Here is a 15,624-nt window from a genome sequence, read left to right as displayed (position 1 = left end):
ATGAAGGGTCCCGTTTGGAAGGCTCCAACTCTCTCATTTGCACTTCAGTCTGCTGGCCAGGTCTTCATTTGTACAGTGGGTATTTGCCCAAGGCCAGCTGACTCTGAAGAGGGAGGCTATGTTTCAGGCTTGGTTTGGGAAGTGAAGACCTGTGTAAAATAACATCTCTGTGGTGGGGATACACACAATTAAAACTGGTTAACCAGCGTTTGGACAACTAGCAATTTACTGTGCACACTTTTTTGATGCAGGGTTCCCAGCCTCAGTAACCAGTCATGCTTCCTCCTGCCCTTGCCCGCTCCTCATTGTTGTGATCCCAAGGAATTGCCATGTTTCTGGGATAGATTTTATTAGACTGTCTCCTCCAGGTGCTCCCAAAGAAATTACCCCAGAAATAACTGGGTCTAGTTTTGGGAATGATAGAAACAGATGGTTAAGGCCATGCAGGATTTCTCCTGCTTTGTCAGAGCAGCTCTCCTTCCTAAAGGAATAGAACAAATGTGTGTACCTCTGCAGTGTAAATACCGATGGCCTGATCTTAAGAGGTGTTGAGTTCCCACCAACAGTAATGGGACTTGGAACACTTGGCACCTTTTGAAAATCAGACCATCCATATGTTGGGGTGATTTGAGGGGGAGGAAAAAACTCACCTCAAGAACTTTTAGGGGACGGAGGAGTTGAATTATGCTAAAACTATAAACACAACAGCCTATTGGTGCTTTGCTGGGTTCATCCCACCGATTCAACTGACAGCTCTGCCTTGGCTGGATCCATCTAGAGAGGGATGAAATGTTCCAACATGAAACATACTGTGATCCCATTAGGCTTTCCAGGGGCTAGATTACACCTCCTCTTGGGAGTTTTGTTGATGAGGGAAGGGTTGCTGGAGAGGGTCAGGGAGTCCTGCATAAAGAGTGTGCAGAGTAGGACTTTCTTGTGACATGTACATGCCCCACACCAGGTGTCCTGGACCGTTCTGGCTCTCCTCCCTTGCTCTTCTCCCATCAGTCGATATGCTCTTAACTTCAGGTTTTTTTTGACAGACATTGTTGGAACTGCCCGCCCTGACGAGAAAGCCATCATGACCTATGTTTCTAGCTTCTACCACGCCTTCTCAGGAGCCCAGAAGGTATCGCAGGATTCCAAGCTCCCTCCACACAGCGCACCTGGTCCTGTTGCTAATGTCCAAACCTTTTTTCTTTCTCTCTCTCCTCTCTAGCTACGGGCATCTTTATATTATTTTTTGGTAGAGTTGGCTGTTGGTTCAAAGTGGTGTCCCAAACATAAGAATTTGGGGGGCAGGGATTGGGAGAGCATATCCCTACAGTCAGTGTACAATAAAGCCACAGGACTGCCGAGTGCACATTAATCCTGTGGTACTGGGAGCTCTGCCATCAAGATTCCCTCTCAACTAGCTGAGCTACTTGGCACCAGCTCCTGTCACACCAGTAAGACTAGAATTGGAAATCAAACCTAAATCTTTAACACAATGTTGCAGTGCTTTCCCGGTAGGCCACCGAACTTGCTGTGCAGTTGCTGTGGTTCCCTTATATTCAGACACTACAGCATACCACCATTGGAGTTTATTTCTGATGAATCCACTTTTTGGCGAGGATGGGGAATGTGGCTGGGCAGGAGGTTTCAGAAAGAGCACAGAGTGGCAAAGCTAACACATTCACTCGCCCTTATACACATTCACTACACCTGAGCTATAGGGTCTCTAAGGCCTGGCCTACACTACAGGGGAAATTCGATCTAAGCTATGCAATTTTAGGTACATGAGTAATGTAACTTAAATCGATGTAGCTTAGATCTACTTACCACCAGGTCCACACTACACGATGTTGATGGGAGACGCACTCCTGTCAACTCCCCGTACTCTTCTCGATCCGATGGAGTACAGGAGTCGACAGGAGAGCAATCTGCGGGCAATTTAGCAGGTCTTCACTAGACCCGTTAAATCAACTGCTGATGCATCGATCCTGATTCTCTTCCCTTACTCCTTGGGCATCTGTGGAAGTATTTCTTAGACTAACTGAGCCACTGGAGGGATCATCCCAAATACTAAGCTGCCACTCTCGTTGCAGAGTTCAGCATAACACCTATTCATTTTACACAGTGAACTCAGCCCAGCTTCAGCTTGCCTTTGAAGAGTTTATCTGACATACCCTCTAGTGCTGTGGCTCTCAAAATAGAGGGGATTACATATTGCATCTGAGACGCCCGCTTTTCCCTTTTTCTTTCCTCCCTTTTGTCCCCCATGGTGGAGGTTGGACAGATGTGTCCTTGCTGTATTTTGCCAAGCAATTGCCTGCCGTTATGTAGTTACTTAAAGAAAGTATTGCTAAGTGAGACCTGATAAATCTCCCTCAAAAATCAAACACACTGTAACTGCTTCAGTGCCATAGGATTATCCAGTGCACACTGAAGCAGATTCGGAAATACTCTGTAAGAAGGCAGTCTGATCTCTGCAATGGCCTGGCCACTTAAGACTCACAAGCCTTTCAAGAGAAGACTCTCAAAATGCTAAAGCAATAAATAAATTTTATTCATTCTCATGGCTGGGTCAGGCCCACTGACTGTGGGGCTGTGAAAATATGTAATTTGGAGGTTGGCTCGGAAGAAGAACTGGATGCTGGGAGGAGAAAGGGGTGGTACCACTTCGATCCACAGAGCCAACCCTGCTGGTCACTTTCTGATCCGAATTCCCAGCTCTCCGCATGGAAATCTATTTGGCCTGTCCTGCAATGCATGATGGGAAGTTTTCTCCCCCTCTCTCACGCCACCCATGACTGTTTATTTTATTCTATGTGCTGCTTCTTACTTTATCCTTTCAACCTCTTTTCCTTCTTTGCACAGATATTATAGGCCCGCTAAGGCCGGATGAGAAGGCCATTATGACCTATGTTTCATGTTACTACCACGCCTTCTCAGGTGCGCAGAAGGTGAGACATTACTCCTAACAAAACCCTCCCTCTTCTCTTCCCTGCCCTCCCAACAGTTAACTCTCTGGGAAACATCTCAAACCTTTGGTCCATGAACATAGAGGCAGGGAATCCCATACTGTCGCTGCACTGAGCGATCTAACCACATACATAGCTGTTCTGGGATGTATGATCTTTAGCCTGGCTGAAGAAGTTATATGAGGAAACTATGGATTCAGAAAGTGTTCTTTAAACATACTTCAGCTCTTCCCTTTGTGCCTCTCTCTGCATCCACTCCCATATGGTGGATACAAGATTCCTGTCCAGGGTGGGCACGACCCCACTGACGAAGCCAAAAGGAAGAAATTGACCTTTGGACTCCATCACTCTTGACTGGATGATGTGTATATCAAAGCAACAAGCTTAATTTCCGCCTTGTCAAGCATAGTCTTGTTCTGAAAGCTGATTAAGATGGGACTGTTGAGGGTCTCATTTTGCAGCTGCCAGCTTCCCTCCCTACTGAGCTCCCACTGGGTCAGTGGCCTCTTCCTGGGCCAATTTCCAACGATATGTGAGCTGCCTAGGAGGAAGTAGCCCATAATTTTCTACCCCTAGACAGTGCTCCAGCTGCGAGTTTCATCCCTAATTAGTCTTAGCTGAACCACCTGAACTTCCCTTCTCTTACCCATTTCTCCTCTCCTGGCTCCTCTCCTTTTGTTCTTTCCTTCCCACTCATTCACCTCCCTTCACCAACCACCTGTTTTTCCCTCCTTCTGTCAGCTTTATCTTCCGCAATATTTTCTTTGGTTCTTTCTCTGCTTTTATTCCAAGCCCCTTTGCCTGGCACTGGGTGGCCTACCCCCAAAGGAGTGGATTAGCCAGCTCAGAGATCCCTGCCTCCCACTGGGCAACAGTTTTCTAAAATGCCAATTTTCTAGTAGTACTTTTTATAGGAGGAAAGCTCTGTGCACTGTTAAGTGTAGGTGTGCATTCTCCTCCTCCCCTCCCCCTCCAAGCTCAAGGGGATTCAGACCAGGGGCTTTGGATATATGGTCCAAAGCCTGAGACTTAGACCCATCTCTAATTAACATATTACAAACAGGACAAAAATTTCCCTTCTTTCTCACAACTACTTTCTATAAAGGATGCACAGTCCACATTCTTCCCAAGGGAGAGTCATGTTGGCACCATACTAAGCACCTCAGGGCTACACATAGTTTATACAAATCAGTGCTGATGGTAGCCAGCATCAGTTTTAATACCAAGATGCCACCCACAGGTTACAGGTTCCACATGTAAAGAGCTAGCTTGAACCATAAGAGTTTATTTTTTTTATTTTTATTTTTTATTTAGATCAAGCTGGAACATTGCATGCTGGGACCTGCTCTGTTTTATGCAAAATAGGTGCAGCTCTGGTTCCTAGTAAATTGCAAATGTGGTACTCCATTTGGATAGTGCTGAAGTAGGTTCACCTACTTGACATATATGGGTTTGGTGGTGGCTTTGCCATGAGAATCCTGGCTAGTAAATTATTTGAAACTCTTCACAGCAGGCTAAGTGGAATACAAGCCATCTGATGCTTTCCCATAAAAACCATTCTCCCAGAGCCCATGCCAGACTAACCACCAGCCGCAGTATTTTCCAGTTGCCACACACACAGTTCTTCAGTTTAGGTTGATGGCAAACCTAAAATGTGGGTAGAAGGTGAAAGAGCTGGCTAGGTTTCTGATGGCGTTAAAGGTGCTGCCCGTCAATCCTATGTTCTTCTCTTCTCCCGTCCCACTCCATCCTTTGAAAATATTTGCAGCAGTTCCTGTGTCCATTTCACCAATTAGTGCTGGTGCCAGGGCTTCTATTGATACTGTAAACAGAAACATTGTCTACTGCCACAATGTCTGAACCAAGTAATTGGAGTAAGAATCAGAGAATTTGCTTCTTAGCTATTAAGGTTTGAATCCATGTAGTCTAACTGGCTTATAGGGAGGATTAAAAAAAATTGATTAAATTGTCAATTTGCCAGCAATTTAACTATGACTGGAGGGTAGGGTGTAGCTCCTTTTTGAAGCTCTCCCAGGGCCAGTCCTACATTATCCAGCTGTTGAGTGATAAGTTTAAAATCTCGGGCTAATACAAAGTGATTACTGAGCATGGTTCTCACTAGGTCTAGGAGCACAGTGTGTCTTTTTAAGCACTGCCGTCTCTTACTTGATTAGGTGAGTTACTGTGATGTCGCTCCATTTTTCATTCAGATTTCTCATTACTGCTACCAGCCCTGAAGGGGAGGTCACATGATCAGCTTTCTGCTTCTTTCATTCTCTTATACTGAGTCTTTAAAGGTACAGGGGCCCCAGCCTGACGTGACATTTGTGTGGATGGCTACTTTTCCTTTAAATGATTTATATATAAAAATATATGTCTATACTTGCTTTGGTTGGTTTGCTTGTTTTCTAACTGCTTCTAACTTTCACAACACTAAACTGCATGGGTGTTTAACTACTGGTTGGGTTCAATGTTTTAATATATTGTAAAACTTCACTTCTGCAGTGAAATTTTCTGAATAACTTCTTGCCATTTTATAATGTGTTTGTTTGGTATGCAGTGTTCTGGGGTGCTCTTGGGAATATGTATTAGTCATAGACAGGTGGCCACATCACAGAAACCATTATGGTCCTAGATCGCTTTATTGACATTCTAAGCAGGGAGACCCAGGGTTGAATAGGCCATGGAGACCACTCCCCTTTCATCCCTAGAGGGGTAGCTCCTCAAGGCCAGGATTGAGACACATGGGCAAGATAATGTGGGCAAAGCTTATCGTGTCATTGCCTGTGTTGTATCTCTTCTGTAGCTAGAGTCTCTGGGACTGTCAGTCCAGAACCTTTCAGGAGCAGCAAATCGTGTCTAAACATTCCTTTAATAAAGGAACATGTGGTGAGCCATCTAGACGTTACGGAGAGTGTGTCTACATTCCACTCCTTTCCTTAAACATTCTGCTTCTGCCATCACTGCTGCTCCTCCTCTCCTGGGAGCACTGGTGGGAGCACAAATGGAGATCACATGGAACATTCTGTTTAATCCTAATCACAGCAGGTCAGCACAACACATTGCCTGCAACTCTAGCAGTTGTAGCACCATGTCTACTGTAATCCTCCTACTGTTCTTGTAGTAACAGGACGAGTTAGCAAGAAGTCCAGTGTAGGCAGGAACACTGAGAAGCAGAGTTGGTGTAGGGGAGAGAGAGAGACTGACTTCCAAACAAGCTAAACATCGGCAATTGGGGAATTTTTTTGTTTGGACACACGGACACCCAAAATGTGGGGGGGACTGGAGGAAATCTGCCATCAAACACATGTAAATATACCTGTTTAAAATGGAATCCCTACTGCTTAGTTGGCTGCTGCCACAGCCACATGTGAATAACAGGGTTGGAGAATTAACACCCTCCCCCTCCCCCCCCCCCCCCAAAAAAAAATCGCTACCACCCTGGCCCTGGGTACTATAAAGTTTGAGGTGGATCTCTCTCTCTCTCTCTCTCTCTCTCTCTCTCAAGTCACATTGGATGTAGGGACACTGGGTATGTCTTTTTGAGATATCATTTGATATTCTCTCTGTAAAGTCCACCTGGATGGCAAAAATAAGCCTTTGGGACCAACCAAGAGGAAGTTAAAATCAAAACAAGAGCATGCTTTCTGACATTTTAAACTGTCCTGAGCACTTCTCGTTTATACTTTTTACCAAAATGGCTCTTTCCCCTTTAAAGACCATTTCTACATGTTCTTATTAATGTAGTTAATATTTGTATACCCGCTAGCTGGCCTAGTTTAGCTATGGGAGAGATGACTGAACACACGCTTTTTTGAGCCTCTTCCCAACGACTAAGATCACCAGTTCCTTTGGGACTGTACGACTTGTATGTCATTTTGAAGCTTATGATTTTTATTGCTATTCTTGCTACCTCACATCAGCTGCAATAACTGGAGGATTTTTCTCCAATGACATCAGAGGCTGAATAAACAAATATAAAATGCCTTTTAAAAATAGATGTACGTTTAAACTTGCCAGTCATGAGCTCTTTAAATGGTGGGCTATTTACTGCTCCAGAATCACACACACATACAACCACTTCTGATGTCAGTTCCACTTGCAGATCTAGAGCACTGTGTAACTTACAGAACATGAAAGCTGTAGAGACACCATGTGCGTTCACTCCTTGCATTGCTCAACAACAGGCTCCTGTTGGCCACCGGTGAGTGATGTAAGGAGTTGGGATTGACTCCCTATCCCAGCTTCCTCAGCCACCTGGAGATATCCACATTGTGGAGGTAGAATGGTGATAGTATCTTTAGGGCTTCGGTGGGAAGAGGAGATAAGGATGATGATGATTGGCCTCTAGCACACTATCTGTGCCAGAAAGAAAATGGCCTTTCAAGTTGTCTGCACAGCAGATGTTGTTCCAAGGACTCTGTCCGCCTCTGGAGAAGGATCTAATTCTCCTTCGTGTTCACAGGAGCTGTGCAGATACATGGGCAAGTAATGCCCCAAGAACAAGCCTTTTTATATATTTCAAGTGTTAAGCACGTGCTCTTGCTAATAATGTGGCACTCAGGGTGGACGGTTCAGACCTTAGTTTGCAGCTGGGATTTCCATTCCTTGATCCAAGTTTCAACATGTCTAGTCTTCCTGCAGAACGCCACTGTAATAATGATACACCATGGCTCAAGAGACTTGATTTAGGGAAGGAGGCAGAGAGATTACCAAACAAATCCCAGTAAGATGGAAGGAAAGTCTCACCTGGATCATGAAAATCCAAATAAATGTAGGTCTCAATAGCTGGTGGGGAAGGAAGGAAAGGTTCCTCCATCCATCAGATATTTCTATGCCTTAAGATGGAATTGCACGTAAAGGGTATCAAAGACTGTATATTGTAGGGAGAGCTAGAAGATAGCTCAACTGTTAGACAGATTTTGGGGGAAAGGAAAGAACAAACTCAAGTATTTTCTTAGAAACTAGGTAAAGACTCACCCAGAGTCCAGTGTCTGTATCAAATACAAATAAACAGCACTTTCTTAAGGTTAAAAGCGTTTAAGGAAGATTCCCCCAGTTTGACACCTGCCATAGTAGTACCCAGGCATCACAGATCAATTATTGGAGTTGTGGCTTTGAGCGTCTGCTTGTGGCATGGAGAGGGTGTCTCAGGCCACTTGTATGAATAATTTCAGAAAAGACCCAGAATTCTGATTGTCCCATAGCAGACAAGCCTAGACTGCTACATCAATTGAGCATGGAGGCTGAATCCACTTGAATGCATCGCAGAGAGATGCTTTACTGGGGAGGAGAAAAATCAAGTTATGGTAGAAAGTCAAATGAAAAACTAAGTTTCCTGGACATGCTTTCCGACCAGAGATGGGCTGCTAGAGCCAGGGATGGGAGACTTTTACTCTTCACCACAGGTATGTAGCAGGAGACTAAACCACAAGTTTTGGGTTATGGTGTTTTGACACTTTTTCCCCTTCCTGTTTTCTCTCCTGTTTGACAGGCGGAGACAGCAGCCAATCGTATCTGCAAGGTGTTGGCAGTCAATCAGGAGAATGAACAGCTCATGGAAGACTATGAAAAGCTGGCCAGTGATGTAAGTATTCATGGTGCTGTTAATTCCTGGGCAGCGTTGTGTGTATTACTGTGGAGCCTAGGTCCTGGACCAGGACACTATTGTGCTAGGCTCTGTACAAACACAGTACTGTGTTTCTAAACCTACAGCCAGATCTCTAGTACTGTAGAATATACGCCATCCCATGTTTCCTTAGAAAATGTTTTCTTCCAATAGGTAAAAATGAAAGACTCTGAACTCAGGTGGCAAATGTAATCTACTTCAAAATGGTGGCCATCTGGAGTGGAACAGCCTTCAGAGTCTCAATTTTATTGAAAGAAATCATTGTATCACTAAAACTAAAGAGAGAGAGAGTCATTTTAAGAAGAGATGTGCAATATTGTGCAACTTTATTATGTACCGTCTTTCATGCTTTAAGAGTTAAGTAAATCATACTGGGGAAGAGAAGTTAAAGGTCTAGGCAAGGGAAAAAATAAGCATTCACTAACATTTGGAAAGAGTCTATATATGATAGAAACTGAAGACTGTTCCAGATAGCAGCAGGCTCACACATAGACAGTTAATGAAACTGGAGAAATGATCATAGGAAGCCTGTGGTAGACAAGTAGAGGAAGCAAGGGGGGGAGCAAAGGGACAAGGTCTATAAGCAGGATTGGAGGAAGATAATAAAGAACTTTGAGTACAAAGAGGACAGTTGTAAAATTGATCCTGAAATGAACTGGGAGCCACCACAGTTGTTTTGGGATGGATGTGATGAGATCCCACTGCATTGTAGGAAAGCATGTGGCAGCTTTCTGCTCCACTGGGAGCTGCCCATTTTTTATCTTCCTGCTGGCTGCCTAGCAGCTGTTTGCTGTGGAAGACTATTCTCAGAGCTGTGCTGACTTCAAAGAAGTTAGAGTGGAAAAATGAAAATGGAGGCAGTAACTTCATTTCTACATCATAGACCCTTCTGTGTCAGAGAGGGCAAATCAGTTACAACAGGGTAGCTCCAACAGAGCTAGAACACTGACAGGCTTGCAATATTTTTGAACCAAGCAACAGCCGTGTTAAGGTCTAGCATGATCTGAGAACAGAGTTTGGTTTTGATTCTGCAGAACTGAACTATGAATTAACCACATCAAGGCATTCTGTGCTGTAATACTATGCCTCAACATGGTGGTCTATACAGGGTAGATACCATAAGACCATACTTCTATGAAGTGGTGGACAGCCTTTTCTTAAACCAATTCCCTGTCTTTGGCACAATCCTGCTGGCAACACCCAGTTTCAAACATAAAGTGGACAGTCCCTACTAAGTTCTGAGGACACAAGCAGTTTTAACAAAATCTAAAGTTGGGGCTTAATTTTTAATGATTTTGCAGCTATTCTGACTCCTCCCTCTCGTCCTTGCTGTTTTCAGCTGCTGGAATGGATCCGCCGCACCATTCCTTGGCTGGAGAATCGGGCGCCTGAGAACACTATGCAAGCCATGCAGCAGAAACTGGAGGATTTCCGGGACTACCGCCGCCTGCACAAGCCCCCCAAGGTCCAGGAGAAGTGCCAGCTTGAAATCAATTTCAATACCTTGCAGACCAAGCTGCGGCTCAGCAACAGGCCAGCATTCATGCCTTCAGAGGGGAAAATGGTCTCGGTGAGTTGACGTGCTGAGAGCACAAGGCATCTGTCTACCCTTCCGAATCAAGCTTACTACTTTAGACCATATTATTTGTATTACCGTAGCACTTAGGAGCCCTAGTCGTGGATGAGGACCCCATTGTGCAAATACTGAAGAAAAAAATGGTCCCTGCCCCAGAGAGTTTACAGTTCTTGAGTAGAAGATGAGACAGAGACAGGCATGAGAGAAGTGTGGTCATGCCACCCTCATTTTCAATATGAACTACTGGTCGCTGTATGCAAGACTCCATCCTGATCCAACTGTTCTGATCAGGATGGGATATTTGCTCACTGGGACCTGTTGTCCTCACACAGACTTTTCCTCCACATTAAGGTCAGAGTGGTGGTCCAGCCTCTGCTTCTCTGTGTACAAATTAGGTCCAGCCCTCAGGCTTCTGGCTAGCTTCCAGTGAAACCTGTGATTGCGTAAACACTGGGTCCATCTGTTTTGAGGCCACAAACTAATTTTTATTGACCTCTTGGATGAAGGAGTGATCAAAGAGGTTTTTTCGTACTAGGAGGCATGTGACTGCCTCTCATGACATTTCACTGCATTCATAGATAACAACATGCTGTGAGTGGAAGTGCTTCACAGGGTATCTCTTTTGAGTTCTGTGTTTCTGACCTGCTAAATGCACTCCATCCTGTCAGCTCATCAGCCTGCTGCAAATCTACGTCTCCTGACTGTGGAGCCAAACTACAGCCTCCTGTTGCTACAGAGTGATTGGAAGCCTATGGCCCACTTGGATGAATGCTCAAAGCATGATGCTGAAGAATGTTCCCCATCTTCTGAACCAGTCTCTTCCTCTCATGCTGCTGTACCTTTTACATCACTGCAGGACATAAACAATGCATGGGGAAGCCTAGAACAGGCTGAGAAGGGCTATGAGGAATGGCTGTTGAATGAGATCCGAAGGCTAGAGAGGCTGGATCACCTGGCTGAGAAGTTCCGGCAGAAAGCTTCCATTCACGAGTCCTGGACAGATGGTAATGCCAATCCTAATGCTTCCTTTCGAAAGCATTTTGCCTCTGAAAACATGCCATTGCCTATCTGAAGATACAGAGGGCTGGGTGTCACGGGAGTAATTGTACTGGTCTTTCACATCTAGATTAGAGCTGAGCAAATAATTGGTTCGGTAGCCAAACCAATAATTTTTTGGTTAGTTTTGAATTGAAACTGAATATTTTTTTCTTGCTGGGGGGAGGGGGACAGAAAAATTTTAATTTTAAATCAAACAAAATACTTTAAATTGCGATCCAAAGGGGCAGTTTCTAAACAAAATATTGATTCGGATTGACATTTCATTTTGAAAGTGTCACTTTGAAAAGAAAAGCTGAAATGTTTACGATTGCCCAGCTGAAGGAAATTGCTGAATTCAACCTGAATTTGTGAATAGTTTCGGTGTCCTGAAAAATGCATTTTCAGCTAATTTACTATTTGCCAATAATAATAATCAATCGATCAATCAATCACCCGGCTCTAATCTAGATACCTGGGTTGGTTTATTTATTTTTTATTAGTTTGGTCTCCATCCTTGAGCCTAGTTTGGCACAATTTCATTTATTAAACTGGACAGGTCCAAGACTGTAAGGGTAGAGAGTGCTGCATGTGGAAATGTAGATCTATTGGCAGAGCTGGAGGGAGGTGCTTATTACAGCTGGCAAAACTGTTATTGGGTCATGCCAGGTGTAGGAGTGGGTTGGTGTGTGTGTGTGTGTATGGTGTGAGAGAGAGTAACTTTCATGAGCACCAACTCCACTCACATTTTTAAGGAGGAAAAAATAATTTGGAATGTTAGTATTGAGAAGAGATTCAGGTATAGGAAAATAATAATGTAATGAAGTAGCCCCTAAGGACTATATTCAGGGCCCCATCAAAATAAGTCTTATACAAACAAACAATATAGTCAGAATGGCCACCATACAGAACATGAGTGTCAGTACATCTCTATCATCTGAGCTGGAAAACTACAAATATATATAAAATGCAAATATATATGCAAAATATATATCGTTGCTAACTCACCTGCTTTATTACCCTTCCAGAACCTCTCTGACAGAGTGATTATAACTATATTCCATTAAAATATATTCTCTAACTAAAATATATTAGCATGGCCACATTCTAATTGTGTAGACATCTCTTCCTTGTGGCCACATGTCCTGCTTGCCCTTCCAAGCTAGAGACCTCAATCTGGGTCCCAGTGTGACGGACACTTGGTTGAGCAGCGCTGTTGGCAGTTAACACTTAATACTTACAATCCAAGAGACTCGTCTGAGACTGAAAAGTGTGAATCTCCAAACTGGCCTGTCTTGATTACGGAGTGTTCAAAGGGTTACATTTGGAGTAGTGGTGGGTCCACCATTGTAGTGTAAGCTAGTTGGCCTGAACGTGGGCATCAAGAATCCATGCGGACTTACTTGTTTCATTCTCCTGTCCTTTGGGTCCCTCTGTAGGTAAGGAGGCAATGCTGCAGCAGAAGGATTATGAAACTGCTACGCTGTCAGAGATAAAGGCCCTGCTGAAGAAACATGAGGCCTTTGAGAGCGACCTAGCTGCTCACCAGGACCGTGTGGAGCAGATTGCTGCTATTGCACAAGAACTCAAGTACGGCTGCTGCCTGGTGCATTTGCCTTTCTAGGAGCTAGAATGGGGACCTTGAAGGCTAATCAGCTTTGCCGTCCTGCCCAGCACAATCATAAAGCAATCCCTGTTAAGATTTAGAGTGCAGGAATGTAGGAAAATCTCAATATTTCTGATGGGAGAGGACACTGTCCTCTGATCAGGCGGCAGGAGGGGTTGAAACACATGAGAGGTACAGGTTAGGAAACTCTCTATGTGGGGAAGATTAGTAGTGGTAAGATAGGAGCACATGCTTGATTCTGAGAGGGGATTATTCCCACCCTCTTCCACCTCAGTGTGCTGCCATTAACTCTTCCCTAAATAGCCTGGTCTTCTTCCTGCTCTTGCGGATTTCAGAACAGTTGCTGTAGGCTATTGCAGTTTTTCAGGATGAGGAATAGCTTTGGTGGTGGTGATGGTGATTTCTATTCTCTTCTTGCTAGCTAAGAAAGGGCAACCAGGAAGCTACTCTATAATTCTTTTCCATCCCTCTCGTATATCAAGCCCTGCTTCGTCTGCCAGGGAGGAGAGATGGACCCATCAATCACAGATTTGTTTGAGCTGACTTGTATGATTTCAAGCAGGTGATGTTAGGCCCCTGGGGCCTATGCAGGTGATAAGGCCCCACACTTCCAGGTGTCTTGCACTATATGCCTGGCCTGGCAGCTAGAGCACAGTCCACACTCCTAACTGACTCCAGGTCCAGTGAGTCCCAGCACAGACTGAATTCCCTGACTGCCTTCCCTTGTCCCTGCTTGGAATGCTGCACTTCAGCTCTACTTGATGCAGGGGTCACAAGGGAAGTGGAGCCTCATCATTTGGGGAAGCTGGGATGTGTGGTGGCCACGGTTTGAGGGCAGTTTGTAGGCAGGCAAGAGCTGGTCAATAGCATGTGAGGGAGAGAATTAGCTGGGGCTGCATAAGGACCAGCACAACTTGGTGTTGGCTTCAGTTCTTTATTATTGAAGAATAATTATCCACCCTATCTTGACCAGAACAGCATGACTGGGGTAACATCAGCATTTTTGAGGGTGTGCAGCTGTTTTCTTTACAATATCAGGCTTATTGGATCAGTCCTTCACCAGCAGAGATTTCAGGAATTGCGCCCTTGTCCCCTTCAGGAGGTACCTCAGAAGGGGAGGAGAACCAAGTTACTTCTCAATCCCTATGAGCGAAGATTAGAACAAAGGCCAGCTAGGCAATAGGAATTAAAGTGACCCTCCAGTTCCAGAGTGCATGCTGCATGTTAGTCAAGCACCCAAATCTCTGATTGCAGCAGAGAGAGAGAGATTGGAGATCACTGGTCCTGGAATGGAAGAGATCATCCCCTTTCAAGCTGTATGAAATGCAGGAGGGAACAGAGGACTCAGTTCACATCCCAAAAAACAGCCTCTGGATTGGCATCAATTGCTCTTTGTTAGCAGCCTCAGCAAAAAGGGGCCAAGTAACAGAGCATGGATGCTGATCTACCCTCTCTCTTGGAGATATTCTAATAAGTCAAGGTTGAGACATTTTGGTTGTGTGGTCTGGAGGAAGCCTGCCCTGCTGCTGTCTGTGCTGGGCTTGTTCAGAGGCTATAGGAGAGTTTCACTATCCAGCACTTTCAAGTGTTATATTCACTCAGTAGTCAAGTCAGTTATCCTACCTGGCATTCAGGATTCTATGCTGCGTGGCCTGCCTCCTGCCCCAGACACTTCTCAGGCTGGGTGTCATCAAGCTACTCTTTTCCTTTCCTGCTAAATGCAGAACCAAGAGAGAGATGTGTGTGCATTTCTCTGTCTCCTCACTCTTACAGAACATTGCCCCATGAGTATGAGCATTGCAGGCAGTGTGCTCTAGAGCAGGGGATAAGGCAAATCAATTCACGTTTCAATGCTGAGGTTATTTTAAATAAGTTAATGTTCTGTGCAGCTCAGCTGCTCCTGTATGTTCCTCTTTGCCCAAAGGGTGCCTGCAGAATTCTACATCCCTTAGCATGGTTTCTCGCTCTTTGAATCCACAATGAGGACCTTCTCATCCCCCTTTCCCTATATACAAGAAGCAGGTATTTAGGCAGCATGGTGTTCTGAAATGGAATGCATTTGGCATGGTTGTTCTCGAAAACCACCATCTCCCAACTTGGACTGAAGTCTCTCAGCTTTTCTCTCCAAGCCCATTTGCCCAAATCTTCCCAACCTGCACCATGAATTGGAAAATAGTCATGGGAAATCAATGGTGGTTTTTTTTTTCTATTTTATAATCTCCATGTAGTCACGTTCTGAGTGTGATACATGATACCACTCTGTAACATCATGTGCAATGACTCCAAAGCTGGGTACTGTTGATCTCTACAGTCCCCTCATTAGAGGGGGTGGGGGTATTTTGATTATTTCTGTTCTCTGAGGTTGATGGGGAATTGTTGATTGTTCCTCCCCTGGGTGTTTTTGTTTAATTTTTCCATTTTTGTTGTTGCTTGTTAGTGAGCTGGATTATTATGACTCACCAAGTGTCAACGCCAGGTGCCAGAAGATATGTGACCAATGGGACAATCTGGGTGCTTTAACCCAGAAACGTAGAGAGGCCTTGGAGGTAAGATGTGCTCATGAAGATCAATCTTGAGTCACATTGGCCTGGCAGTCTGGAGGAACCTTACACTGCTGCTGATTGTGCTGGGCTTGCTCAAGAGATATTGGAGAGTTTCACTCTCCAGGGCTGACTGCCAGCACTATCAAATGTTACACTCACTCAGGAATCTAGTCTAGTCTAATCTAGAAGACATTCCCATGGCCCAAGGAGCTTATGATCCAATTTAAAAAAAAGCAATGCAATTCAGATAA

General features: G+C 44.6%; 1 protein-coding gene across 8 annotated transcripts in view; it reads left to right on the top strand.

Moving 5' to 3' along the window:
* ACTN1 (actinin alpha 1) overlaps positions 1-15,624 on the top strand; it is a 129,843-nt gene that overhangs the window by 94,476 nt on the left and 19,743 nt on the right. For 3 of the 8 annotated variants that reach the window (XM_048852280.2, XM_075129648.1, XM_048852278.2), the window contains exons 8-13: positions 2,860-2,945; positions 8,458-8,550; positions 9,932-10,162; positions 11,025-11,172; positions 12,643-12,793; positions 15,268-15,376. In XM_048852280.2, the coding sequence (XP_048708237.1) occupies positions 2,860-2,945; positions 8,458-8,550; positions 9,932-10,162; positions 11,025-11,172; positions 12,643-12,793; positions 15,268-15,376 (818 nt within the window). Of the gene's footprint in view, positions 1-1,040; positions 1,130-2,859; positions 2,946-5,173; positions 5,261-8,457; positions 8,551-9,931; positions 10,163-11,024; positions 11,173-12,642; positions 12,794-15,267; positions 15,377-15,624 lie in introns of those variants that run through there. The other 5 variants (XM_048852279.2, XM_048852282.2, XM_048852277.2 and 2 more) reach the window with 3 other exon arrangements.

Source organism: Caretta caretta, chromosome 6, assembly GCF_965140235.1.
Source record: "Caretta caretta isolate rCarCar2 chromosome 6, rCarCar1.hap1, whole genome shotgun sequence".
NCBI classification, from domain to species: Eukaryota; Metazoa; Chordata; order Testudines; family Cheloniidae; genus Caretta; species Caretta caretta.
This window is presented reverse-complemented; position numbering and strand designations above follow the sequence as displayed.